Raw genomic sequence first — 26,027 nt, 5'->3', positions numbered from 1 at the left:
ATTTATATCAACCTACTTTTGCTCGTTTATCTGGTTTGAACATATCCTATATGACCCTTTTTGTTTTCAGTTCTCTGAATAATTCGGTGCTATTTGCAATACAGTGGTGCCTTGCAAGATGAATTTAATTCTTTTCGCAGTTAATGTTGTCTTGCAAAAAATTTGTCTTGCAAAACGCGTTTTCCCGTAGGAATGCATTGAAATCTAATTAATGGCAAAAAAAGTCAGAACAAAGTCAAATTTGGTTTAGAAAGGGTTTATTAAGTGCTCTTTAAAGCCATACATATTGTGCAGATGATTTCAAAAATTTCAATCAAAAATCTTTAACTTTTTAAACATCATAGAAAAACATTTAAAAATCAACAAACATGAGGCAGGAACAAATAACGAAAAACATTTGTTTTGCGAAGCACGGTCATAGGAACATTCGTCTTGTGAGTCATCAACCCTATCACCAAAGCCATTTGTCTTGTGAGTTTTTTGTCCTGCGAGACATTTGTCTTGCAAGGCACCACTGTATTTGGCAAAATCTCTACCCATACCACAAACTCAAAATCATTAATGAACAAGACAAAGAGAAGCAGTCTAGCTATTGATCCTTGGGGACTCCACTTCCCCTCCCTTTTTGACAAGGACAAACGTCTATCTATCCTCTGCTTTGTGTTCTTGTCAACAATCCATAAATGATTCCTCCTTACAATGACTATTGCAAGCACCCTGCCATGTGACTTCAATTTTCATGAATTTTAGAGACATGCAGAAATGTCTATTCCTATATCTGTAGCCAACCATGGTGTTGTAGGATGGTGATTTTTTTGTACATAATTTGTGGATTTTGTTATCACAGAATGTTATCACAGTGATGGCTTCTAGCAAGAACAAGTTCCTAGGCATGTTTGCTCAGAAGTAAGTCCTACTGAGTTCTATGTGTGTATAGAATTGCTTACTGAGTAAACTAATGGCTATTATGCAGTATGGCCTGTTTGTCAACTTGGAAGAAGCATCTGCTTGGTTGTTGTAGAAATAGGATGAAGGCCTAGAGGGAGTATACATGTTTGGACTACAGCTGTAGAAATCTTTATGCCAATGGCCATGCTGGTTGGACCCATATGTTTGAATCACAAAGACCACTGAGAAGAAAAAGTATCTTGTCCAAGTCTTGAGTGAGCTGAGCAATCTAATGCAGAAGAGATTTTCAATGTTCCTATGAAATTCTAGTTGTGGGGACAGAGGCACAAGGAACAAATGCATATCCATTCTCAGCACTTCTAAAGGATCAAAATAAGAAAGGCAACCAATACTCCAAAGTCTCCTATGTAAACATACAAGATACAGGGGAAATGACATCACCTGCAGGGCGACCCAGAATTCATGTGGCAGAGTTTTTAAGTGACAGCTACTTGAGTCTACTGAATTTCTTGTTGTAAATGAGTTACAATGAAGGATTACAACACTGACTCTAATTGACAGTTGCTAAACAAAGAGTCTGATTCCCAGTGTAATATAGTGGATACACAGTAACCTTAAGTTACTTCATGTGTGTAAAAAATTTATTCACAGCTTGAGAAATTTAAACTTTGGAACCAAACACAGCTAAAAGGAACAGACACAACAGGTTATGTCAAACCAAAAATATACATCTGAAGTGTACAAATCTCTTATAATAAAGCATATTACAGGCATTGAAAATGCAGAACTCCACAAGTAAATATATTTAGCAACAAAATTTCTGTTTGAGAAATGCCATACATGAAAAAAAGTATGATGATCAATAGCTGTCTTTCTTTTTAAAACATAAAGGCACACAGGAAAGAAATCGGTCTAAAGTGATCCTGGCACACATGGGTAACTCTACAAATATTTCATAATTATTTACTGCCACTGACCACTGAACCTCCATAATATATTACAGGGGGAAGTGAAGAGTGTGCCTAAAAAGTAAATGCTCTGAGTCTCAAATAAAGTTCTATAAATTAATCAGGATCACGGGAGCAAGAAAAGGTAAACAAATACATACAAAAAAGGTATTTACTGACTCATAATTGAATAGTAATGAAGGCCTGTTACAGAGCAATAGAGAAACCCTACTCCTCCAATGTTCTCTGACCCATCAATCTTAGCCGACATAGCTAATGAAGGATTAGAGAAGTTCAAAAATTTATGCAGGGCTGCAGCTGCCCACCCCTGCAGTAGGGGGACAGAGGCAGGAATCACATTTGAATACAGAGCACAAACTTCAGCTGATGTGTTTCAGCCACTATAATGGACAGCATTGCTGTTGGAAGCAAAGCTTCAGCAGGAAATACAGCTCTATTGCAGTTATTTGCTGTGGCTGTTGTTTTGTTTTTCTTTGATATTGTAGCCACTGCTACTGTCAAGAGCCATGGTCCTGCTTGTGCATATCTGCACAGCTTCATTCTTACATGCAAGAATGAAAATATTTGGGCACCACCAACATCCTGCATAATCTTCCAGAAGTAATTAAAACTGATCAAGTTATAGCTTTTATAGCTAATCTTAATTAGTAAATGAATGGAATGATTCATATATATAGGAATGATATATTTGGAATGGAATAGAAATTTGCATTAAAATAGCCACAATAAGTATGTTTTCTGACTCCCACCAATAAAACCACACTATTTCAAAGATTTTAGTTATTATTGTCGGCTATCATTAAGTTAGCAACTATTAAATAAAATTAATTCTGTACAACTTTTAAAAAATGCAACTAAAATATTTCCATTAGCAGCATTTGGCATTTCAAGTTGGGATTAAAATGGAAACTATGGTCCTCTAAAGTTTTACTTCCATGTTAGTTTCCAGTATCTATATTTCTCTATTTATAGTTCATCATAAGAAAAACCATATATGTGGTGAAATCTGGTCATTAAAAAAACCCTAACTAAATAAATACAATAGGAGAAACAATGGCCAATTCCGTATGTAAAATTTCACTGTGATTTCTACATCATGTTGAACAGAAAAATACAACTGCCTAGTTCTATCATTCAAGTGTTCAGATGTCAACTAATATGTGACTGAAATTATGCCCATGCCAATATTTAATGCCCTAAAATAAGATAACCAATTAAAACATCAAGCCATGATGCTTCATTTAGTGCAGATAATTATATGCTAAAACCCAATACAGATGCAAAAGAATGACTCAGGTATTTTCATAAAATCCCAAAGGCAGATAATAAAATTGCACTTACAATTCTGAATTCAGATAGCAAACCATACTCTCGTTCTTTATATTATAACATGGTTCCCTCCTTTTTTGCTAGGTGATATCTGGAGCTGAGTTCACCAAGTACTGTACTACCATTGTGCTACTTCCTTATTTGAAAAGAGGCCATACAGCAGCGGAGGACTGCAATAATACTAACAACTTAAGGTTTCTCCCACAAAATTCAGCCATTTGGTCACGCAGCCAAAATCCACATGATTTCATTATCTGTCTTGCTGATCAGCATCTGATTTTTTTTTGTCTGAGATAGGCAGTTCTAGAACAGGATTTACAAATCCAGCATACTCCGAGTTGCCATTATCATCCATTTCAGCACTGACAAAATCATTTTCCCATTCCAAACCATTAGAATCATCAGAGGCAGAAGTTGGATTACTTCCAGTTTTTTTGCTACTAAATTTTAATGCTGCCCGGAGTATATCTTCTTCCGTTTTGGAACGTTCTCGCAATGGGACCATTCTGTTCATACCTGCAATTTAAAAAATTGTTTTAACAGAAATGTCTGCTTATATTTCAACAGTTTAAGAGTTCAAATAGATGCATCTGAATTAACAGAAGCCAAAGAAATGGTGACTATATTACAGTAAAGAACAAATAAATGAACCTCCTAGAGTGGCCCTGGCAGTCAGATGGGCAGTATAAAGCCAAATAAAAACAAAACAAAACAAATAGTATTCAGTAGGGTATGGTGCAGAGAGAATTTCTTATCTATTTTTACAGAGGTTTTCACCTTGGCAAAAATAACACTCCAGTTTTGAGTGCCTGTCCACAAAAGTGGAAATTTTGGTTTTACAAATGAAGTTTTCAAATTGTTATGTCATATCAAAACATAACTGGGTCAATTAATATACTTATCTCAGATTTAGAAGCAAGCATGGTATTTTGTTTTTAAAACCAGAGATCCACCCACTGTCTTGTAATCAGTATTCCAGAAATGGCTTAGGCTTGCATTGTGAAATATATCTTACAAACAATAACACTAAGCATATTGTTTTTTGTACAGTAATAATTGGATACATGTGACTGTGAAACTGACACTACCAAATGTCCAAATAGGAAACTAAGTTTCTATATGCAACAGACTGAACATAACAAAAAATCCTGAAAGCTCACAAATGTACAGAAATAATCAGGGCAGAGGGTTTTGTGAACACAAATTCAGCTTATCTTCTGTAATGTCCTGCCAGGTTGTATGTGTTAACAAGTTATCACAACAACACACTCACAACAAGTCACACTAATCACCCATCTCCAGAAAAGGCTAGCTCACAGCCATAAATACTCCACTCCCAAGCAAACTACACCAGAGCACAGAGTGCTGTCCTCTGAAGATGCCGGCCACAGAGATTGGCGAAATGTTAGGAAGAACAACCTTCAGAACACAGCCAAAGAGCCCGAAAAATCCACAACAACCATTATTTCAGAATGTTTTGAAGCTCTCTGTTGTAAAGCATAATTCACAATCAACTTTTTAAAAAGCTTTACAAATCATGCACAAGACTGTGCTAAAGGATTTACATTTCTCTTCTCCTCCCTGCATGTGAAATTTGTTCCAGAGAACCCACACAATCTTCTGAAGCAGAGTCAGGGTGACAAATGGAGAGCTGGAGGGAGAATATATGCTGTCAGTGTAATTTGTTTGGTTAATAGGTGAATAATATTGAATACAACTGCCCATGTGGCTGATACTATTTATGGGAAAAAATATCACTTGGAGGGTTAATTTAAAAAATTCAACACTATCTGCTTAGATGCCTAAAATATGTTTACCATTTTAGTCAGTAAGAATATTAACAAAATACAAAGCAAATACCTTCTTCATCTTCCCATTCTAAATCTAAGGAATTACTGTCATCATTTCCACTTGTTGATTTGGTTTTGGTCATTAAGTCACAACTGCTTTCTGTATTTGGTGTCAGAACAGTAGCATCTGATGAGAGCCCTGGGAACAAAAATATTTTAAATATTATTAAATATTATAAAATATATAGAACTTAAAAATAACATCATTATTACACAGATAAAACATCATGTCCAATACATTTAAGACTAATAACATTTTAGAAACAACTATAACTGCCAGTTAATGGGTTTAGAGCAAGGATGCTTTGATTGTGCTGGTAAAACACTCCTTCAGAGGAAGGGAAAGGGCTGTAGTTTTACCTCCTTTCTTCTACCATCTCCTGAACTCTGAAAAAAAAATCTGTTCTGCATGGTATTTAGGGACCATTTGGAACCATTAGAGAGGTGGCATGGGGTCTGCAGGGGTTATTAGCAAAACTGTCTTTAAGGAATTATCATTATACTTGTAACAGATACACATGAAGAATACTCAGCATAAAAACAAATAATGTCTATCAGTTCAAACACTATCAGTGTTTCCTTTCAATGCTAACATTAAGATTTTTTTTCCTTTCCAAGAAGGGAATTAAATTTTGAATAGCTGCAATTTACAATATAGATGTCTGGTGTACATGTACATGTCAAAAGACTAAGGGTGCAAGGTTAAGTAGCTGGGAGGGAAGCTACACAATACAAAGAAAAAACTTACTGCTACTTCGGTAAGCTTCATATTGCGTTTTTACATTTCTCACATATGAATCATAATCTTCTTCTGCCACTGAGCTGTAAAACAATGAATAAATTAGCCAAGAATGAATATGCTCAGAGAAACATAGTTAAAACTTTAGGATTCCCCCCTTAAAAAAAAAAACCTAACAAAGAACGTATTGTTCTTACCAAAGTATCCTAGCAGAATATGCTATAGAAAAGTCACTTCCACATGGTCAAAAGTGTAATTGATGGTATTATCAACCACAATCATATTTTTCAAAACAGAAGTTGGAATCCTGTTGGTGCAAGTTATGCTGCAGATCTCTAGAGATGCAATCAGTGTGGGCATGCTGCAGCCATTTCAGGGGAATTAAAAGCCTTTCAAAGTTGTAGAAAGAGATTTAAATTTAAAGCTTGAAACACACTGTCATCAGTCTTCTGCTGGCTTAAAATTATTCCACAGCTCCCAAAGACTTCCTAGAATGAAAGAGATTTCTTAGGATTCCCAGAACCTGGCACAAAGGGAATGGGAAGCTTTTAATTAATTCTCCCCAAATGGCTACCACATGCCCCAGATAATGACATCACTGAAGTTGTGAGAAGTAACATACACCAACAGGATTTCAGCCATACTTTTAATATGAGATCCAGTACTTTTTGTTTGTGACACTACATAATTTGTAAAACACGTTATGTTTTCCTATCACAACGCAACACAGTAAGTACCTTTTGGTTTTGTATAAAAACTGATTGATGGGTGTGGAATATCTGCTGGAAAGTATTTTTGCATTTATATGGTGACTAGTTGAGACAGTATGGGGGGGGCTGCTACTGAAATAAGGTGATGTGTGTGAATTTGAGAGAACCATAAGTTATAGCAGTGCTTGCTCGAAAGCTCTTGGACTAAAACTCCCAGAAGCTCTGACCACTCCCTGTGCTGATTAGGCCTTCTAAGAGCTGAAGTGCAAAAACATTTGGGGGTCCAAGTTTGCAAACCACTGACTGAAGGTTTCAAGGTAAAAGAGAGTGAATGGAAGCAAGGAGAAAGGCTATGTCAAGGAACGTTGTGTTTATGTGGTTAAGACATAGATTGGTAATATTATGTAGTGATAAGGAATAATCCTAACAATGGTCAAACTTCTACTGATGTTCACATATTTTGGTAACCTGCTTCAACCAATTGTGCCTAATTGAAGGGGTGCATCTCAGTCACATGCCTGGTCATGCATCTAACTACACAACCAAGATGTGCCACAACATCTCTGCACCACAGTTAGCAATGGCAAATTACACTAATCTCAATATCAACAAGATGCTAACCAAAATGCATTAATGTCCTGCAGATGGGAATAACATACAGTAACACACCATAAACTGTATTTTAAGGAATTATTTTAGTTACAAATCATACCCATGCCTGTCATCTGAACACTGCTGAAAACAGCAGTAGGTGGATCTCCCAAAGATGATGGCAGTACTCGGAGCAGACTGTGGGAAGTCTTGCTTGCATGAACAAGCAAATGCCTAATATGGTGATTCAAAGTGGTATTGCCACAGATGCTGACTAATGAGGCAAATAAAATTCACTGACTTGTTTGATAAATGGGTAATCAATGCAGAGGGAATAAAAAATCTGATGATTCTAGACAAATATTTATTTCAGCTTCCCTCAGAAACAAGACTGTTCATGAGAGGCAGAAGCCATACTCAATTCTTAGCAAACTGCATATTTACCACAGGTACAGGGGAATGCTCTAACCCCTCTCCTCTTTGTTTCTGGTTTTGTCACTCTCTGACACGAGTCTGACGAAGCCACCATTACTTTTGTGGACTCTCTCTGCATGAAAATTCACTATCCATAAGAGCTCTCTGGCAAATCGGTGTCCAAGAATCTGTTTCTCACCAACAGAGGCTCATTTTCTCAAGACCCATTACTCTCCATGTGTAGGAGACTAACAAAACTGGAACATAGAACAGAGGGGCTGGAACTCCTCCCTATACCTGTGGTAAGCATATACGTTTTGTTAAGAACAGAATAAGGCTAGAACCTCACCCCATAATGCCTGCTAGGTCTCAGAGCTGTGTATTGCAGCTGAAGAAAAACTAAGAGCACTAGTATGTGATATACAAAAGTATCAATATATATTGACAATGTTCTGTCTAATACTAAGCAAGTAAATTATATACTAAAGTTCTCCAATGCAGGTATGTGCAGCCCAGTGTCTCTACTCATAGAAATGCAAAGTCTAGAGTCTGGAAGTGTTAAGTATAAAGTATTCACATATATGATCAAAGTCTTGGATCCTAGGAGTGGTTGATAAGCTCTGAGTATAAATAATTGTCCACTAAGCTCATTTTGTGGGGTTTTTTTTTTACTTCTTCAGAAGATCTCCCTTGTACCTCCAAGATGCTGGAAACAGGAACATTCATTAGCAATATAATTCAAACATTGTAGATATAGAAAGCTATTATTTAATATTACATGTTTTGAAAGGTTATTATGGGCACAGGTCTGGAAAGATGAAAACCCACCAAATGACGATATGATCATTAAAAAATATTAGAAAGTGTAGAAATGGATAGATTAACTATTTTTATTTACGCTGGAATTTATTTTATAATGGGTGGAAAGTAAAAATCCCACAGTAAAGGAACAGAAGATGAATAAAAAGTGGGATGTCATGGATAGTATCTCATCAGAAGAATTATTCCAATATACAAGATTGCTTCTATGTTGAGCTTTAGGCTTTTTTCTTTTTTTGCATTTAGATTATCTTTGTTTATTTTTCAACAGTTAGAGATTCTTACACTTTATGTTTACCGTTTAAATGTGCATTGTGCTATATATCTATGTTTTTAAATCTTCTGTTGGAAAATTAAAAAAAAACAATATAATTCAATTCCACGTGGAATTGAATTATAAAACTTTCTTTGGAAGAAAGTGGAGTGGAAAAGCAGGAATCGCTTTGATCAATTGCTTTGATGATTCCTGACTTCCCTCTTCACTTTCTTCTGAAGAAAGAAAATCTGGGTTAGAAAAGTGGGGGGCGTCTTTTATGTGGGGGCATATTATACACGGAAAAATACGGCATTTGCATTGGAGAACTTTATTATATAATTTACTTGCTTAGTATTAGACAGAACATTGTCAATATATACTGTTTGACGGTTTGATATAGTTGTTGATGTTGATACTTTTGTATGTCACATACTAATGCTCTTAAGTTTTTGTTCAGCCACAATACAGAGTTTCCTGTGTTTGTTTGTTTTTCTATTCTGTACTTCCTAGATTTTGATAAGTTTGTGTGAGGAAGTCTCAGAGCTGGCAGATTAGTCTGCACTGAATAGAGGGGGAATGGCTAAGTGACAGTACAAAGAAAGCCATTAAAAAAACTAATTCCAAAAAGAGATCATTCTGTGGCAATGAAGAAATAACAGTTAAGAGAATCCAGAAGGCATGAAAGATCAGTTTAAATAGCCAACTTTGAAAGGCAAATGCTTGTTTTAAAGGTGGCCTGTTTTAAACATAGAAAGGCTGGCCATATACAATTTGACTATATTGAGTCTTCAGAGCCTCAGTACAAACTGTATATATAATACGATAGTCTGGACCCTGAAAGACTAGAGGAAAATAAATAAAAATATTTATTTATGTGACACAACACTTGAGAATGTATAGGACTTTGCTTATGAATTGGAAGAAATGGTTCTAGTTGGAGGGGGAAACACTTGAGCTTTTTGGACACAAGGACTAAAATAATTTTAATGTTAGGTTTATTCAAGGTGAGATTACCACACAGCTCAACTTACTAAGCCTTGCCAAGGTTTTTTTTTTCATTCATTCCAGATATATGACCTTGGTTATAGGGATATGTTCTTGTTCTATTTGAAGAGAATGCATAATAGAATGAAAGGGCAATGCTTCCTAAATGATATATATCTTACTTTCGGGTGTCTTCAATATTTGTTCCTTGTGTTGTCCTCTGCTGTCTTTGCTGCTAATAAAAAAAGAAGGAACATCAAATATTCTATAAAATCCAAAAGAAAAACACTTAACATTCTAAACCACTGTAGCCTTAACTCTCTACTCCAACCCAAGTAATAATTTAAATAGCATTATCAAATTAACTTCTCTGACCAGTACTAAAGGTAAATTATATGATTATAATTGATACTGTGTGTGCCTGGACTCTCATGGATAGTTTGGCAAACACATACAGATTCTCTGACACAAAATTTAAACTATTGGACTGACCTATTATTTTTAATTGTTCTTAATTGTAAAGACCTGGGTTTCAAATTTCACTGTCCCATACTATTTGAATAGCTGGAAGAAAGATTTAATGCAATATGAAAGAGAAGGTCCATTTTACTCGCCTGTTCTAACCCATTATACTCTATAATGAATTGGACACTCTATCACATTTTATTTATAGTTCCTTTTCCTGAAATGAATTTAAGCAATAAAACTTGAGTGCTGAATGTCATTCATTCATTCGTTTGTTTGTTTGTTTGTTTGTTTATTTATTTATTTGATTTGTACTCCGCCCATCTGGTCTACAAGACCACTCTAGGTTTCTAATAGGCTTGGACAATAATCTCCAAGTGCTATATGAAATAATGCTAACCATATAGAACTTATGATAAATCACAAGATTGCTCTCCCAACAAACTATAGTTGGAATATAAATAACAATGAACCGAAATTCTTCCTCTATGTACCTGGCTTGAGGAAAAACATGGTTTCTTGAAACATAGTTTCCTGCAATATCTAACCTGGCAATCCTAGATGTACAGGATTGCCTGCAGTTTTAGTTAGCAGATTGTGGCTTGCACTTATTTGTGGACAGAGTTTAAGTATCTGAACTTGGATCAGTCCTATGATATTTTTATATCCCTCTCTCAAATCATGGGCATTACAGAATATTGATAAAACCATTCACTATGAGTATAAATCACAACTGTGTCAGAACTACCTTCCTTCACCCACAATCCACCCTGGTGGTTTTTTTGGCCACATAATGAGAGCACGAAGAGTTTCAGCTTTTAGAAACAAGCAATCTGTGTATTTATAGCCCAGCGAACCTTAATCACTGATAAATCTTGAGGAAAATTTGTTTGTTTGTTTGTTTAAAATGTTTCTTCCCTGTCTTTTTCCTTAAAAAGGACTCAAGGCAGCTAATTAAAGGACAATATTTAAAAGCAAAAAACAACAATACTGCAAGTATACAAATATTTTTTTAAAATCAAATAATTACCACACTAAAAATGAATTTAAAAATCAATACCAAAAACATATTCAAAGCAACAAGGCACAGCCACTCCATTAAAAAACCCTTCCAAGACATCCAATCACGAAGGTAAAGCCTGTCCGAAGAGAAAGGTCTTTGTCTGCTTGCAGAAGGACAGCAAAGATGGGGCCAGTCTGGCCTCCTGTGGGAGAGAGTTCCAGAGTCTGGGTGCAACAACAGAAAAGGCCCTTTTCCATGTCCCCACCAAATGGAGATGGTTTGGACCCAGTTCAGATTCAGACTACTGCAGGGGAGTCCTGCTTAGATACTGCCATCTCCTTCGTCTGAATCCAATTACTTCTAGATTCAAAAACTGTCCAAATCTGAAGAACATACCTAGGATTACAAATGTTTTGCATAATATATCGACTACTAAATTTAAAGGTGACAAAGATATAGAAATTATCACAAGCAAGGCTTTACTTTCAATGTGTTTTTAAAAGCAGGTACAACTAAGAGCAAGATACATTAACAGAGGCTCCAATATGTATACTTTGGGGTTTTTTCCCCTCACCTCCAAGAGCTTTTTCTGCTTTGCTGCCCTGGCTGCTTCACGCTGTGCAGCATATAAAGTCTCCTCTTCTATTCTTAACTTCTCTTCTTGTATGGCTAACTGTATATGAACAAAATAATAAGGGTTAACAAAAGAGAACCTAGCTATCTTTCCTATGGAAATAAATGCACAAAATTTAAGGAAAAGTTACATGTAAAAAAAAAAACACAACTCAACAACATAAAAATTATCAGTAAGATTAAGGGAAAACAAAACAAAAACCATAGATCTTCCAATTTAATCTGATTGTATTATGCATAGTGAAAAGCAACTCCAGTTCTAGGTTATAAATATACTTCTCTAATCCTGTACAAATATTTGGGATATAATTTTATTTGAGATAGAAATCAGTGATTTTAACCTAACAGCCTTAATGCAAGAATAGGAAGAAGCCAATAAATGGATCTGGAACAATACTAAAACACTGAAGAATTAGCCCACCATTAATGTGGTTCTTTTTTATCCTGTCTGAATATATTTACAGTGGACCCTCGACTTACAGACGGCTCAACTTACAGACTTTTCGAGTTAGAGACTTCTCTGGCCGCAAAATTTAAATTCGACTTGCAGCCGGAGAATCGACTTACAGACCAGAAAAAAACCAAAATGAAACAAAAATAGAATAAAAACTGCCAGTTATGGGATTAATCGGTTTTCAATGCATTGTAGGTCAATGGAGATTCGACCTACAGACTTTTCGACTTGCAGCCATTGTTCCAATACGGATTAATTCCGTAAGTGGAGGGTCCACTGTATCTGTGTGAGAGTGTGGGCATTTAGTTGCTCAGTCTGGAGTATCTGCTCTAGGCCTTAAAGAAGGCATTCTGTTTTCAAATACAGCATGAAATTGGCAACACTATTTATCATATGATGATGCCCACTCAGGCATGTTTCTTGATGCCCTTGTGCTCACTGTATCTGCATTCCAAGTACTGCTTCACAGATACACATTTCCACCTTTGTGTACACAGCACAAAGCAATATGTATGCCTATAAAACAGAGATTGCATGAAATGCATTTGTTGCATGGAAAATTTTTACAGATGCATTCATATTTTTTCTTTTGATATAGGTCTTGTTATTGAATAACTTGTTAATACCAAACCACTTTGAACTCTACCAACAAGGAATGAGCAAGTGACTTGCACATCATCTTTACAAGCTTCCTGTATCATCACCAAAGAAAATTGTACATCTTCTCTGTTCTATTCTTTTACTTATTTAAAGCATTTTTTAGAATTCCGTCCTCCAATTACATATTTCCAGGAAGGTTGTTAGGCACAAGGAAATAAGTATGATTTATAAAATAGCTGATTAACAGTAGAAGGTGATGCTAAGAGTAGTCACGTTTTTTAAAAAAAGAAATACATCATATATAGCTGAGAATGGTATAACCTAGTACTTTAAAAAAAAAGTTAAGACTCCAAACAGGTGTACTGCTTTGGAGAGACAGTTCCACATGAAGAATACAACAACCAGAAAGGCATCTTTCCAAAGTAAAGGTTGTCCAAACCAAGCCAGTACATCTAAACTGGGGCACAAAGGCTCCTGTCCTCAAGCAATGCTTTGTTTCTGGCTTGTATTAAGCCACAGATCCCCGTTATTTCTGAACTGGGGAAATTTAGAGTAACGTTGGTTATTATCCTAGTTTTTAATTGTACATTAAACCAGCATCTCATGCTAGGACATGAAACAGGTCATTGTATCAATGTGAAAACAGGATACAAAAGTGACTTGTGCATCCTATATTTGTCTTCTCCTGTAGTATTCAAGTCTATTCACAAATGTCGATACTCACCACAGCAATTTTGCTTCTACTGTACCTTTCTCAACCAGTCATTAAAGCCATTATTTGCAAAGAAACATGTGCACTGATATACAGTTAATACGCTTACCTCTGACTGAAGTTTAACATCTAATGTTCTTTGTTTTTCAGCAATGGAATTGTAGTGCCTTTCTCTTAGAGCAGCAATTTCTTCTTCAGTCAAAGGTCTGCAGAAAAAGAAGAAGAAAAAGGAAGAAGTTAAACACTGCTCACTCTTGTCCTCTAAGAATATTATTCATGTGAAACTGGGCATCTATATGTGAATCTCAGATAGATGAAGAAATGCATGAATAAAGAGTTCCAGCGTAAGCAATTCTTCCTAAGCCCACAGCTTGGCTGGGGCAAGTGAAGACCTTTCAAATAGGTTTTTAGAAAATCAATCAGCAGTTTGCTTTAATTACAAGAACAATCCTACCCTATGTCCAAACGTTTTTTTCTTAAGAGGGTCATCATCTGACTAAGAATTAGAGAGAATAGCAATTTTTATCTTATTTCTGCCTAGGAATGGAGCCAAATGCTTATTAACTGGTACCAAAATGCTGCTCTAGTTGCAATTTACTATACAAAACAACAGGATTTTAAACAGGAACTTATTCATTTTACTACAATCTTATATTTTGTGCATTTTTTATTCACAATGAAAGTAGGAACTAATTTATTTTACTACCATCTTATACATATGATATGCTTTTATTCACAATGCAAACAGGAACATATTTATTTAAATACCATCTCATATATTTGAGCATGCTTTAATTCACAATGCAAACAGGAATGTGTTTATTTTACTACAGTCTTATACTCACTTACTTGGAAGTGAGCTATATTTACGTTAATATATACTTTATTCCTTCACACAAACATTTTCAAAAGATGAGCTTAGAAATTAAGGAGTAAGGATGTTTTACCTTTGGCTGCTTCCTGGACTTTCACCCTGTTAAAAATTATCATATTACATCTGTTGAGTTATAAAATGATAACATAATCTTACTATCTTTGGTACAGACCTGCTAGATCTAATTTAACAAAAAAGAAACAAAATAAACACCCCAGCCTTTTATCTAATCAAACTGATACTAAATGGTATCATAGAACACTAGGGTTGGAAGTGACTGTAGGGTCCAGCTCCCCACTAAATCAGGAAATACCACCTAAAGTGCTCCAGACTGGTGGTCATCCAACTTCTGTTCAAATACCTCCAGTGATGGACTTTCATTCGATCATCTATAAATCTGTCTAGAACACTTTAATGTCGTAAGAATAGGCTTACAGATTATGGAAATGGTAGTCTTTGTTTGTGAACTATCCTGTTCAGCAAAAATCCTGGGAACGTGAATTTCAAAGTGATGATCATTTTTCCTTTATTGGGCCTCATATGTCTGAGGTTCTTGTGCAAAGCATTTATTTTATTCAAGTCCATTTCCAGTTATTATTTAAATCTCATAAATATGTATTACTTTTTCACAGGACTAAAACAGATGCAACAGCAATAGATTTCCTTATTTAAGCCCAGCTCTGCCCAGATCCAGATACTCAAAGTGTTCTTACTGGCTGGAGATACTGGAAGATGTATCAAAAATGTAACTTCTCCAAGTTCTGCTCAAAACTGGAGTAAATGCACATGATATTAGAACAAAAGGAACGTGTTTGCAATGAGGTGGTAAATCGTCCATCCTGCACTGCTGAAGTTCTTTCAATTCTTCCCCTCAGCTAAACTCCAATATTAAAACTGAAATGGTCAGAGACAAAAGTGATTGAGAAGGGAGGTTACAAAGCAGGTCACTTCTCCTTCAAGTGCCCATTTTAGTGTCTAAATTGGATACTCACCCTTTTATTTAAACCCAGTCAGCTATGACATGTGGTCTGGCCCTCAAATACAACAGTGATCTATAACAAGCCCAGAGTTTCTAAGAAAATACAGACAGCTAAGAAGCAAGTGGGTTAAGATCAGTGGTTCTGAAACCGGGGTCCCCAGATGTTCTCAGACATTCACAGAAGCCTTCACCACTGTGCTGGCCAGGATTTCTGGGAGTTGCAGTTCAAGAATATCTGGGGACCCAAGTTTGAGAACCACTGGTTTAGATTACACTACGATAAAGAGGCTGAAACTAATTGCTTGGTTTAATAAGTCACAACTAGAGTAAGCCCACTGTATAAATGGAGGAGATGACTTGTCAGTGGGTCTACTCTAGTTCTAACTTACTATAGCAACAGGAATTCAGCTGACATATAATAATATTTAATTAAAATATTTTTACTCTACTTTTCAATTAAAGAGGCTCCCTAGAGTGGCTTAAATTACACTGAATATACATTTTAAAATTCTGCCTGAAGGTTACATATTAAACCAAGCTTTGGCAACTCTGATGCCCAGATGTTTGGGAATGTAGCTCCCATTATACCTCACCACTGGCTATCCTAGATTATAGCAGCTGTAGTAAAAAAACATCTGGAAGGCCACAGTTGCCTACCCAAATCTAAAAGAAACAAAATGTGGGAAAATTCTGAGGAGGGAAGTGATTGGTTCTAAAGTTTATACTGTTTTTGTAACAGCAAACTTAAACTGAAACAGTCTGGGAAGCAGAACACCAAGAAGAACTACAGAGCTCAACAGAGCTAATAGAGTAGTCTCTATTGACTGGAGCCAAATGAAATGGTTTTTGCTTGGCAAGAGCAAAAGAAAGAATGAGCCCAATGTAAAAGATCTTTATTTCAGTTCTGTTTTTGCTGAATAACATTTGTATATCACTGTCAAGTGTTCAAAGCACTTCACATACATTAACTATATACCTTGCATATAAGGTATGTTAATTTTATTATCTTGGCAGAGGAAAGTTTCAAACTGGTATTTCCTATTTCACAGCTTAGTCACTGAGCCGTTAGAAAATAAATTAGCAATTATGTACGGCGATTTACAGCAAATGTACAACATCTTACAGTTTCTCATGAAAAGAGATATGGTGACACAGCAAAGAATAATTCAATTAATTTTTTTTGCCCTGACCCCTCTTCTTATACAGACAAGTCACTATAGCAATAGGTCTTTTCTGAGGGTATGGAATCCCTCTCCAGAATATCTCAATTTGCTACAATTTAGTAATAATCTTGCTTTGTATGTGCTGCAGATATTTCATGATACAGTTTGTGAACACAATTAGAGATGGGGGTATTTGTATTCGTATATGAATGCCCCCACACAGGTGGACATAATGAGGGTCCACTCAACTTCCGCAGCTGCCACATGCTCTGCACTCCCTTCCTATAGGTCCAGAGCTAGCCACTCCTAGCAGGAGGCGGGATGACGAGCCTTGCTGCCAGGTCGAAGAGTGGCTTGCTGACTGGCGGTATTTGTATAAGAATACGAATATCCCCATCTCTAAAGACAATCCTTCTCTTTAATTTTAGTCAGCAGAAAACTACTTACCTCATCACTTTCCACCAGATTCTCAAACTGCAAAATGAATAGCATTTCAGTTAAACAAGGAATTGCATCTTCGTGAACATGTTAAATAATCTACATCATCTAATATGAGTGTTGTCTTCTTGAAGAACCTTAACAAGCATGAGACAAAATAAACACAATTCAAAGCACATATTGCTGCCCATTTACAATATAAGAATACAAAAAAGACACTCACCAAGTATATGGATATATCTGTAATGTTACTAAATGCATAGTTATATCACAAGAGCCACCAGTCTTGTGTGTAGCATACTCAACAAATGCATTTTAAAGATACCAGATTTGCCGACGTACAAGATGACTTTTTGGGCCCAAAAACATGCCTCCAAGTGGGGGGGTCGTCTTGTATGCCAGGTGCACTTCATTTGGGCTCGCTCGCCCGCCACCCGCCCGTTTCCCTTTTCCTCCTCCTCCTCCTGCCATCCCCCCTCAGCCTCTTGCCCTCTTCCTCAGCCAGAGTCTGCCGCCCCGCGTGCACTGAGCCAGCGACGCGCTCGCTTGCCTGCCACCCCCGTTTCCCCTCTTCTTCCTCCTCCTCCTCCTGCCGCCCCCCTCAGCCTCTTGCCCTCTTCCTCGGCCAGAGCCCGCCGCCCCGCGTGCGCTGAGCCAGTGGCGCGCTCGCTCGCCTGCCACCCCCCATTTCCCCTCTTCTTCTTCTTCCTCCTCCTGCCGCCCCCTCAACCTCTTGCCCTCTTCTTCGCCCTCCCGCTGCTGAGCCAGCGCGCTCGCTTGCCCGCCACCCCCCGTTTCCCCTCTTCCTCCTCCTCCTCCTCCTGCTGCCTCCCTCAGCCTCTTGCCCTCTTCCTCGCCCTCCCGCTGCTGAGCCAGCGCGGTCGCTCGCCCACCACCCACCGTTTCCCCTCTTCCTCCTCCTCCTGCCTCCACCCGCCCAGGCTCTTCCTGTTGGGGGGGGGTCGTCTTATACGGCCGGTCGCCTTGTAGGCCGGCAAATACTGTACTGGCTGAAATCTGTTGGAATGAGTACATCTCCAGAAGGGTGATGATGTCAACAGTGGGAGTCACTGTGTGCGATCCACAGGATGGAAGGAGAAAGTCTTTCATTACCCAAAATCCTCCCCTACCAGTCATGTCATCTAATGGGGAATTCTGAATATTGAAAGATTTCTTCTTTCTGTCCCATGACTCCCACAGTGATAAAACAGATTATTTGCAAGTAGACAAGTCAAGAAGGAGGGAATCTTTAATTACCATTCCCCCCCCACTTGCTGGTGACATCACTTCACTACACAGGTGTACTTATACTAACAAAGTTGCAGCCACTATGTTGTACCCAGACCCAGTTATACTTACAGCAGAGCCACTGAAATCTATGTGACTTAAAGTAGGTATTGTTATTCTCAATCCCACTGATTTTACTGAATTTATGTCAAGCACAATGGATTTTGGATCTAATACTTAATGTTTCAGCTAGCAAATTTGAAACCATAATTTTCAACACATTGGTCCCAAACTGTGAGCAGCAGTAAACAGCAAGAACTGATACCCCTTACTTACCTCTATAGTGAAATGCTCTCCTGTTGGGCATGTCCTAAAGTACTTTGATCTAGAAAATAAAGCAACATTGTCACTAAATAATTAACACTGTAATTTGGAAGGTCTTGGAATACATTTTCTCTATCAGAACCCTTTTACACGAGAACCAGTTTATCTTTAATAGGTCCCTAGGAGACAACTTGGCTGATGTTACTTTTCACACTCCAACTGCTACCATAAACTAATCCACAACAAATTCCCTCTTCCACACAACTACAGGATATAAAGTGCCCTCATAAAACACATAAAAAGTAGGAGAAAATAGAGGACAAATGGAGAAAAGCCAGTTGGTTCTGTTTTCTAGGGCAGGGGCTAAATGTTTGCAGTTAACCAGTAGCAAGCTTTTTTACTGTGGGTTATTACCTGTAAACATGCACAGAACCACTTGCTTCACACATCTTGTTTCAATTATTCTTTGCATTAGGGCATGAAGCAGACACCAACCCATGGGGGGGCAGGGGGGTAGATTCATGCCACTACTGACAGCACTGAGATCCGGACAGCGGCTTGCCTGCCTCACATGTGGCAAACATGGAGCTGCTGGAGCTGCTCCTTCAATGGCACCAACCAGCAGTGCCAAGGCAGCTGGGAAGCCTCCCTGCACTGGCTGGGCAGTAGCACATGGTTCTTGCATATGGGGCAGTTCTGCAACTTCATTTCTACTGCATGCTGAGAGGGTAAGAACTCTACTGTCACAACCCTAGTGTTGTCAGTAGTTGGGAAATATTCCAGTACTGGCCAGCTGGTAACAGAAGCCCTGATGTGGTTTTTGAAAGTGCACACTGTTTGTGTGCAGAGACAATAGTCACTGTGAATTCCCTTTGGTTTTCCCAAAAGTGCAGTTACAGCCTAAAACAGTGGTTCCTAACCTTGGGTAACCCAGGACAGACTGGTGAAAGAGGGTTCCCAGAACCCTCTTCCACCAGCTGTGCTGTTCTGGAGAACCGAATAACAGAAAGTCAGGTACATGGTGAATCAGCTTTTCTACCTCTCTGGGCATCATCCTGCTAACTATAATAACTATATGAGGTGCTGGAGAACCTCTGCTCCTTTCTTCCCCTTAAGCAGGACTGAACTGTTTCATAAGCAGCAGATAATTATAAATGTTCATCTGTGAAGAACTAACAAGTTACATCATCTGAAAAATAAAAAGAATAGTTGTATCTTTTTCAAAAGATAGTTGTTGACCTATTCCTCTGAGTACCATATTTTCCAGTGAATGACAAGGGCACATGACATGCCCTATGAAGACTAGCAAAGTCAATATGATAAGATATATAGCCTATGCATATGTGAATGTATTATCAGCAGTATTACAGACACTTACTAAATACATGCACTCCCTATTTGGCCAGTATTGTACAATTTAGCAAATAATACATTGCCTATGCATTTAAACACAGTACAGCAGATAATGAGAAGAGCTTTTTTTGCAAATTGTATAGTATGCAGCAGCATGCATCAAATTAATAACAGGTGGGATTCAGAGCTCCACTCCTGGGGAGATACTGGAGGGACAGGGGGAGAAATTTTGCCAATTCTTCCTTCCCCTGTATGCCTCAAAAAAACCTGATTGGGGGTTGGGAACTGTGTGAGATCTGTTGCCCAACATAAAGAGGGGAATGGGAAAATTACTTCCGACAGGAGATTCCACTGGATCTTAGGTTTTGTTCATGGAAAAGACAAGTTTGGTCTAAATCAATGGGTAGAAAACTTTACCATGCAATCTTATCATATGCAAATCCTCACCTCACAACTTAAACAATCAATACACTGTTAAATAATTTTTGGGCAGCTTAACACATTTAGTTTATTCATTTTTAAACTGTTATATGTAAACTTATTTCACACAACACAAGTGGTAGCTGTGTTCTGGCATTAGTTTATTCCCTAGATAAAATGTAAAGAAAAGCCCAGAGCTCTAATTGTGTTTGTTCCCAGAGGCTTTTAAAGAATGGTGTTGTGATCCCTCTAGGAATAAAGTGAAAGCTAACAATGAGGGCACTGAAACAAAATCTGACCTAGTTTCTAATTATGTCTGCATCACACAAACAATGCACCTTTTACTGTAAACAATAAAACAGAATTTCCAGAATTACTTGAGCTTCAAATACCTAAAATATTCCAACATTTATAACTTCAAAACAAATAGGTTAGTCCATGGCATTGTTCTTTATTTAATTCTGTAGTAAGTTACAATGCAAATACCAACTCCATTTTTAAACAGCTATGATGAACCCAGGGACACTAGGGTAATTTCAAAAGTAATAAAAATGTTTATTTCTGCAGAATAACAGGCATTAAACTGTGAAGTACATTCTATGCAAATCAAGCATTCCAAACGTATTCATATTTATGTGCAAATTATTGAATCCATGAATATTCCTTAGGTGTTTTTTAGGCAAACACTATAGATATGTTGGTTGTTGTGGGTTTTCTGGACTCTTTGGCTGTGTTCTGAAGGTTGCTCTTCCTGACGTTTCATCAGTCTCTGTGGCTGGCATCTTCAAAGGACTGGAGTAGAACTCTGTCCATGCTCTGGAGTTCCTACTCCAGTCCTCTGAAGATGGCGGCCACAGAGACTGCCGAAACGTCAGGAAGAACAACCTTCAGAACACAGCCAAAGAGCCCGAAAAACCTACAACAACCATTAGATCCTGGCCGTGAAAGCCTTCACGAATACTACAGATATGTACTGAAATACACTAATCAGAAAGCTTTTTAAAAATTCAGATTCATTGTTTTATGCCTCTTAAGGGTTCTAGTCTCTTAAGGGTAAACCCAAGCATTTTACATTTCAGATCAACATTGAAGCTGTAAGATGTCCACTCATAGTTTAGCATGCTACAAACATTGAAATGAAATGCACTGATGCAAATTAGAGGCAATTCTCAGGTGATACATTATAACTCAGAATGGTCTTTTACTGAGTAATCTAATCCTTCTAGCAGAAAAGGTTAAAACACTTGTCTGCAACTGGTAAAGGTAGAACCAATGGGAAAAATAATAGCTATCAGATTGTCCACATACTTACGTTTTCTGCTAGCACTTTTGCAATTTATTGATATGCTCACTCACAACTGAAAACCACTCATACAAACTATACAGAGCACCATGTTAAATAAGCTGTGCAAAATTCTTAGAGTCTTAATAATTGGAGAAAAAACAGGGCTTGTGTAAAACTGACCTTCATTCCACTGAAATAAACATTTCTTTACTCACACTTTCAGTTGTTTGAGCCATGTCTAATAAAATATCAGCTGAAACCAAACTTCTTTTTTTTAAATACCAACTGTAAGTTAACATATTAATAGCTCAGTAGTTTAGGGCATCTGGCTTTGGAGGAAGAGGATGGAATTTTGATTCCCCACTGTGCCTCCTTGACAGGGGCTGGACTCAATGATCCATAGCGTCCCTTCCAGCTCTGCAGTTCTTAGATAATCAACACAGTAAAAATTCAGAGATGAAACAAGTTATGGAAACCTTCTGCATGCATTATAAGTAGAGATGGGGGTATTCGTATTTGTATATCCCTGCACAGGTGGTGTTAATGAAGGTCCAGCCCCCCCCCCCGGGACTGGACAGGCCACTCACCCATCCACTATGGTGCGATTTTATGAATGGCTCTGCAGCGCACAATTCGCTCACCACTCCTGGCAGGAGGACAAGCCTTTTCAGCCTTTATCACCTTTTCTTTTTACCTACTGTTAGCAAAGTTTAGAAAATTACCTAATCTTAGATTATTTTATTTCTTTTTTAACTGCATGAACGCCAGAAAACAAAAAGCAAGAAATAGATCTAAGAACACTTCAAGGCACTCCTTGTGCAAGCATTCTTTAAATTCAATTTCTTCAGAATTAATCAGCAGTAGAGATGAGCATTAAAGACAGTTCAGAGTTCGTGGCTACCCACACACCGTCCAAACTTTTTTTTTTTAAAAAAAGGAACCATGAATTTTTTTTTTTTAAAGTTAGTTCCGGGGGGGGGGGGGGAGACTAAAAACCCCAGCCCCACAACCTGCCTCCTGCCCCCTTTGACTCCCTACCTGGTCCTGCTGCCTTTTCCTCCATTATTGTCATTCCAGCTGCAAATGGATGATCAAGTGCTGCGCGGCACTGGATTGCCCATTTACAGCCCTACAGCCTGCCTCTCCTTCGCACCGCCCCCATAGCCTTCCTACCTGGTCCTGCTGCCTCCTCCTCCTCCACTGTCATTCCAGCTGCAAATGGGCAAACTGGTGCCATGTGGTGCTAGATTGCCTATTTGTAGTCCCACTATCTGCCACCATCACCTCCATATCTGGTCCTGCCATCTCCTCCTCTTCCTGCTCCTCTGCCACTGCCATCTTAAGAGACAGCAGTCCCATCTCCCAGAGGAGAAAAAAAAGCAAAGCGTGCTGCTTATATACTGCCCCATAGCGCTTCAAGCACTCTCTGGGTGGTTTACAAGTTAATTATGCAGGCTACACATTGCCCCCCCCCCGCGAGCTGGGTACTCATTTTACCGACCTCGGAAGGATAAAAGGCTGAGTCAACCTTGAGCCGGCTACCTGGGATTGAACCCCAGGTCGTGAGCACAGTTTTAGCTGCAGTACAGCGGTTTAACCACTGCCCCACGAGGCTCTAAGAAGGAGGCAACAAGACCAGATAGGGAAGCAATGGGGGCAGGGGGCTGGCTGTGGGGATGGGATGGGAACAAACCAGGAAGTTTGTTAGATCATTTAAAAAGTTCATGATCTGAGGGCAAGTTTGGACATTGGCACCAAAACAATCCAGGGCCTTTGTGTGATTCGCTAAAACTAATACAACTGTAAAAGAAGATTGAATAAAAAGCCACAGTTTGCCAGTGTACCTGCACCCTTACTACACTAAGCAACAGGATTTCAGCAGACTTTCTGGGTTACAGCAGCTCAGCATCAGTTCCTAGTTTTGTGCACAGGGAGGCATATAAATTAAATTCTTTTTTAAAAAATAAGCATCAGACACAGGTGGAAAATCATATTATGTCCACAAGATATACCAAAAATAGCAGATGCGTTCTGAACTATAAAAGTCTTTTTATATACAAATGTACAATTTCAAACAAATATCAAAACCAGTCATTTTCAATGGGGGCCGGGGCACATTTGAAGGGCCAACAGACTAGAAACAATTCTTCACACACCACCATAACAGGCACATTATGTGACTTATACAATGCTGATTTGGCCTAAGTGGTGCCTCGACTTAGGAAATTAATCCCTATTGGACCAATGGCCATAACTCGAAAATTTCGTAAATCGGAGCAGCATTTCCCATAGGAATGCATTGAAAACCGATTAATCCATTCCGGCCAAAGAAAAAAAATCCCAGGCGTCCAAAGCTGCACCCGCTGTCCTCTGCCTCCCGTCCCCGCTGTCCTCTGCCTCCTTTCCTGCAGCGTGGATGGGAGGCAGAGGGCAGTGGGGATGGGAGGCAGAGAACAGCGGGGCGGCTTCGGAAGCCCGGGATGCCAAAAGCCACCCTGACCACCACACTGGATGCCAGCTTCCCGGGCTTCCAAAGAATCGGCACCCAGCGCAGCAATCGGGGTGGTGTTGGAAGCCCAGGAGGCTGAGCCTCCCTTTTCCTAACCGTTGGGGCGAAGAAGCAGCCTCTTTGCCACCAACAGTTTGAATTCCCCACCTTTTTTCCCTGCCTTTTTCTGTTCGTAACTGGAAGCTCCAGCCGCAAGTCGAAGCAAAATTTTGCAGCTGGAGCTTTTCGTAACTTGAAATTTTCTTAAGTAGAGACGTTCGTAAGTTGAGGTCCCACTGTATTTCCTTCATATTTGTTAATGGCTATGGCAAAAAAAGGTTGAAAATGGCTATATAAACAGTTCAGAACTCAAGTAATGCAGAAGCAATTTTAGCAACTGAAGTAAAAGACTGTTGGTAACAGTAGGTAAAATAGACAACACAGCCTCCTCTAGAATTCCCCAACTCTGATAAAGCACAGCCAACTGTTCTCCCACTGTTAAACATCCCCCCTGCAGACTTTGTCTTACACTGTATACAAGGTGTTCAGTCATGTTCCCAAGATGAAAGAAACCATTATGAAATACAGGGACCCTTTTCTTGATCAGAACTGTGAAGTTCTCAATGTTACATTCAGGGTAGTAATGGCAGAAAATACCCAACAGGTACTTAAATGCTGTGTTTCCTCATCTGTTTCCTCCCCCTCCATTTTGACAATTACTTCTAAATGTCCCCTCTTGTACATAAACTTTTGCTGGAGTTCACAATTCCTTGTGTATTTCATTTAATGGTCTCAAATGCCAAGTTCTCGGGATCTTCCTGCCAATGTTTGCAGGCTTGCAAATGTCACTGAACGTTCTGGTAAAGGTCAAAACATATACAAACAGATGCATAAAGAAAATGTGTTATATTAGCATACATAACATATATGAATTCTGTTCACAAGCCACTTTGCCCCACCCACAGGGGGAAAAAAGGCCTGGATGCCACTAAATATAATACAAGTAAAAGACAGTCAGAGCAACCCTAGCTCTCCAAAGACAACAGATCAATATGGTATCCTGTTTCACACACTTACTAACCAGATACTACCGGAAACACTAAAAGCAGGTCAGGAAGGCCACAGTATTATTCCCCCACTGTGCTCATCACAAGACTCTGGTGAGACCACAGAGAGCTTTGACATGTCATTTTTACATCAGATTTCTGTCTCCCTTCAAGCTTTCAGGCGCCATGTAACTGCCACTCTACAGTAAGAGCACCGCTGGGTCAGGGCGAGGGTCCATTTGGCCCACATCCTGTTTCCTCATCGGCCTCCAGGACACCTACAAAGAAGCAAGGCTCGAGAGACGAACACCTCTTGGCAGAGGTGTTCTTGGCAGAGATACACTGCCTCTGAACATGGAGGCTCGCCTACCTGAGGGAGGGCCGTGAATAAGTAGTGACTTCCCTGCCGCTCTTTTCCTCCCCTTTTAAGGCACCCCGGCCAACCCTCCCATCAGATGGCACGAGAGTGATGCGGGAGGGAAGCGACGCGCAGCCCCCACGACAACCCGGCCGAGGTCCGAGCCTGGCGGCCGCCTCCGTCCCTCACCCCCACCCCCGCCGGGCCCCCTGCGCTTACCCTCCTCCTCTCTGGATGCGTCCCACTTGCCGCCTCGGGAAGAGCCAGCAGCACCACTGCGCCGCCCAGCTGTTCCCCATGTCATCTTGCGGAGGGGGCGCGCGAGGGAGCACGCGCAGAACAGCGGGCCGCGCGCGGAAGGAAGCGGCCGTTAAAGCCCCCAACCGCCCGCAGCGCCCGCGTTCGGCGACGGCTTCCCTTGACAACTCGAGGGGACGCCGAGGCCGCCGCAGCCCAAAGGCAACACGTCCACCGCCACGACCGGCGGCGGCGCTAGCGAAAGAAAAGGCGGGCCGACGGCGGTGACGAGTGCCGCTGTCCCTTTGTGCGCGTGTTTGAAAGGGCGGGGAGGGTAGACAGCACCACACGAACCTCCTCCCCGCCTCATGACGCTCCCCCCCTCACCCGCCACTCCCT

At 39.4% G+C, this 26,027-nt stretch overlaps 1 protein-coding gene across 4 annotated transcripts; it reads right to left on the bottom strand.

The window, feature by feature from the left end:
- Positions 1-240: 240 nt before the first annotated feature.
- AP1AR (adaptor related protein complex 1 associated regulatory protein) lies at positions 241-26,027 on the bottom strand. Of its 4 annotated transcripts, none has more exons than XM_073001799.2 (10): positions 25,611-26,025; positions 18,454-18,502; positions 16,900-16,926; positions 14,384-14,409; positions 13,546-13,642; positions 11,612-11,710; positions 9,752-9,804; positions 5,805-5,878; positions 5,067-5,195; positions 241-3,722 (listed from the first exon to the last, which is right to left on the bottom strand). In XM_073001799.2, the coding sequence occupies exons 1-10, from the start codon at positions 25,688-25,690 to the stop codon at positions 3,457-3,459; spliced, it is 900 nt and encodes a 299-aa protein (XP_072857900.2). In that variant the 5' UTR covers positions 25,691-26,025; the 3' UTR covers positions 241-3,456. The 4 variants fall into 4 exon arrangements, with proteins under 4 accessions (XP_072857900.2, XP_072857901.2, XP_072857902.2 ...); XM_073001800.2 differs by having other exon boundaries at positions 9,752-9,801; positions 25,611-26,024; XM_073001801.2 differs by lacking the exon at positions 11,612-11,710 and having other exon boundaries at positions 25,611-26,027.

This window comes from Pogona vitticeps, chromosome 5 (assembly GCF_051106095.1).
Source record: "Pogona vitticeps strain Pit_001003342236 chromosome 5, PviZW2.1, whole genome shotgun sequence".
In the NCBI taxonomy this organism is placed as follows: Eukaryota; Metazoa; Chordata; class Lepidosauria; order Squamata; family Agamidae; genus Pogona; species Pogona vitticeps.
This window is presented reverse-complemented; position numbering and strand designations above follow the sequence as displayed.

Coding starts and splice junctions, on each gene's coding strand:
- AP1AR (XM_073001799.2), bottom strand. CDS start 25,690: ATGGGGAACAGCTGGGCGGCGCAGTGGTGCTGCTGGCTCTTCCCGAGG. Junction 18,503..25,610: donor CGCATCCAGAGAGGAGGAGG/GTAAGCGCAGGG, acceptor TTTATTTTCTAG/ATCAAAGTACTTTAGGACAT. Junction 16,927..18,453: donor GAGAGCATTTCACTATAGAG/GTAAGTAAGGGG, acceptor TTCATTTTGCAG/TTTGAGAATCTGGTGGAAAG.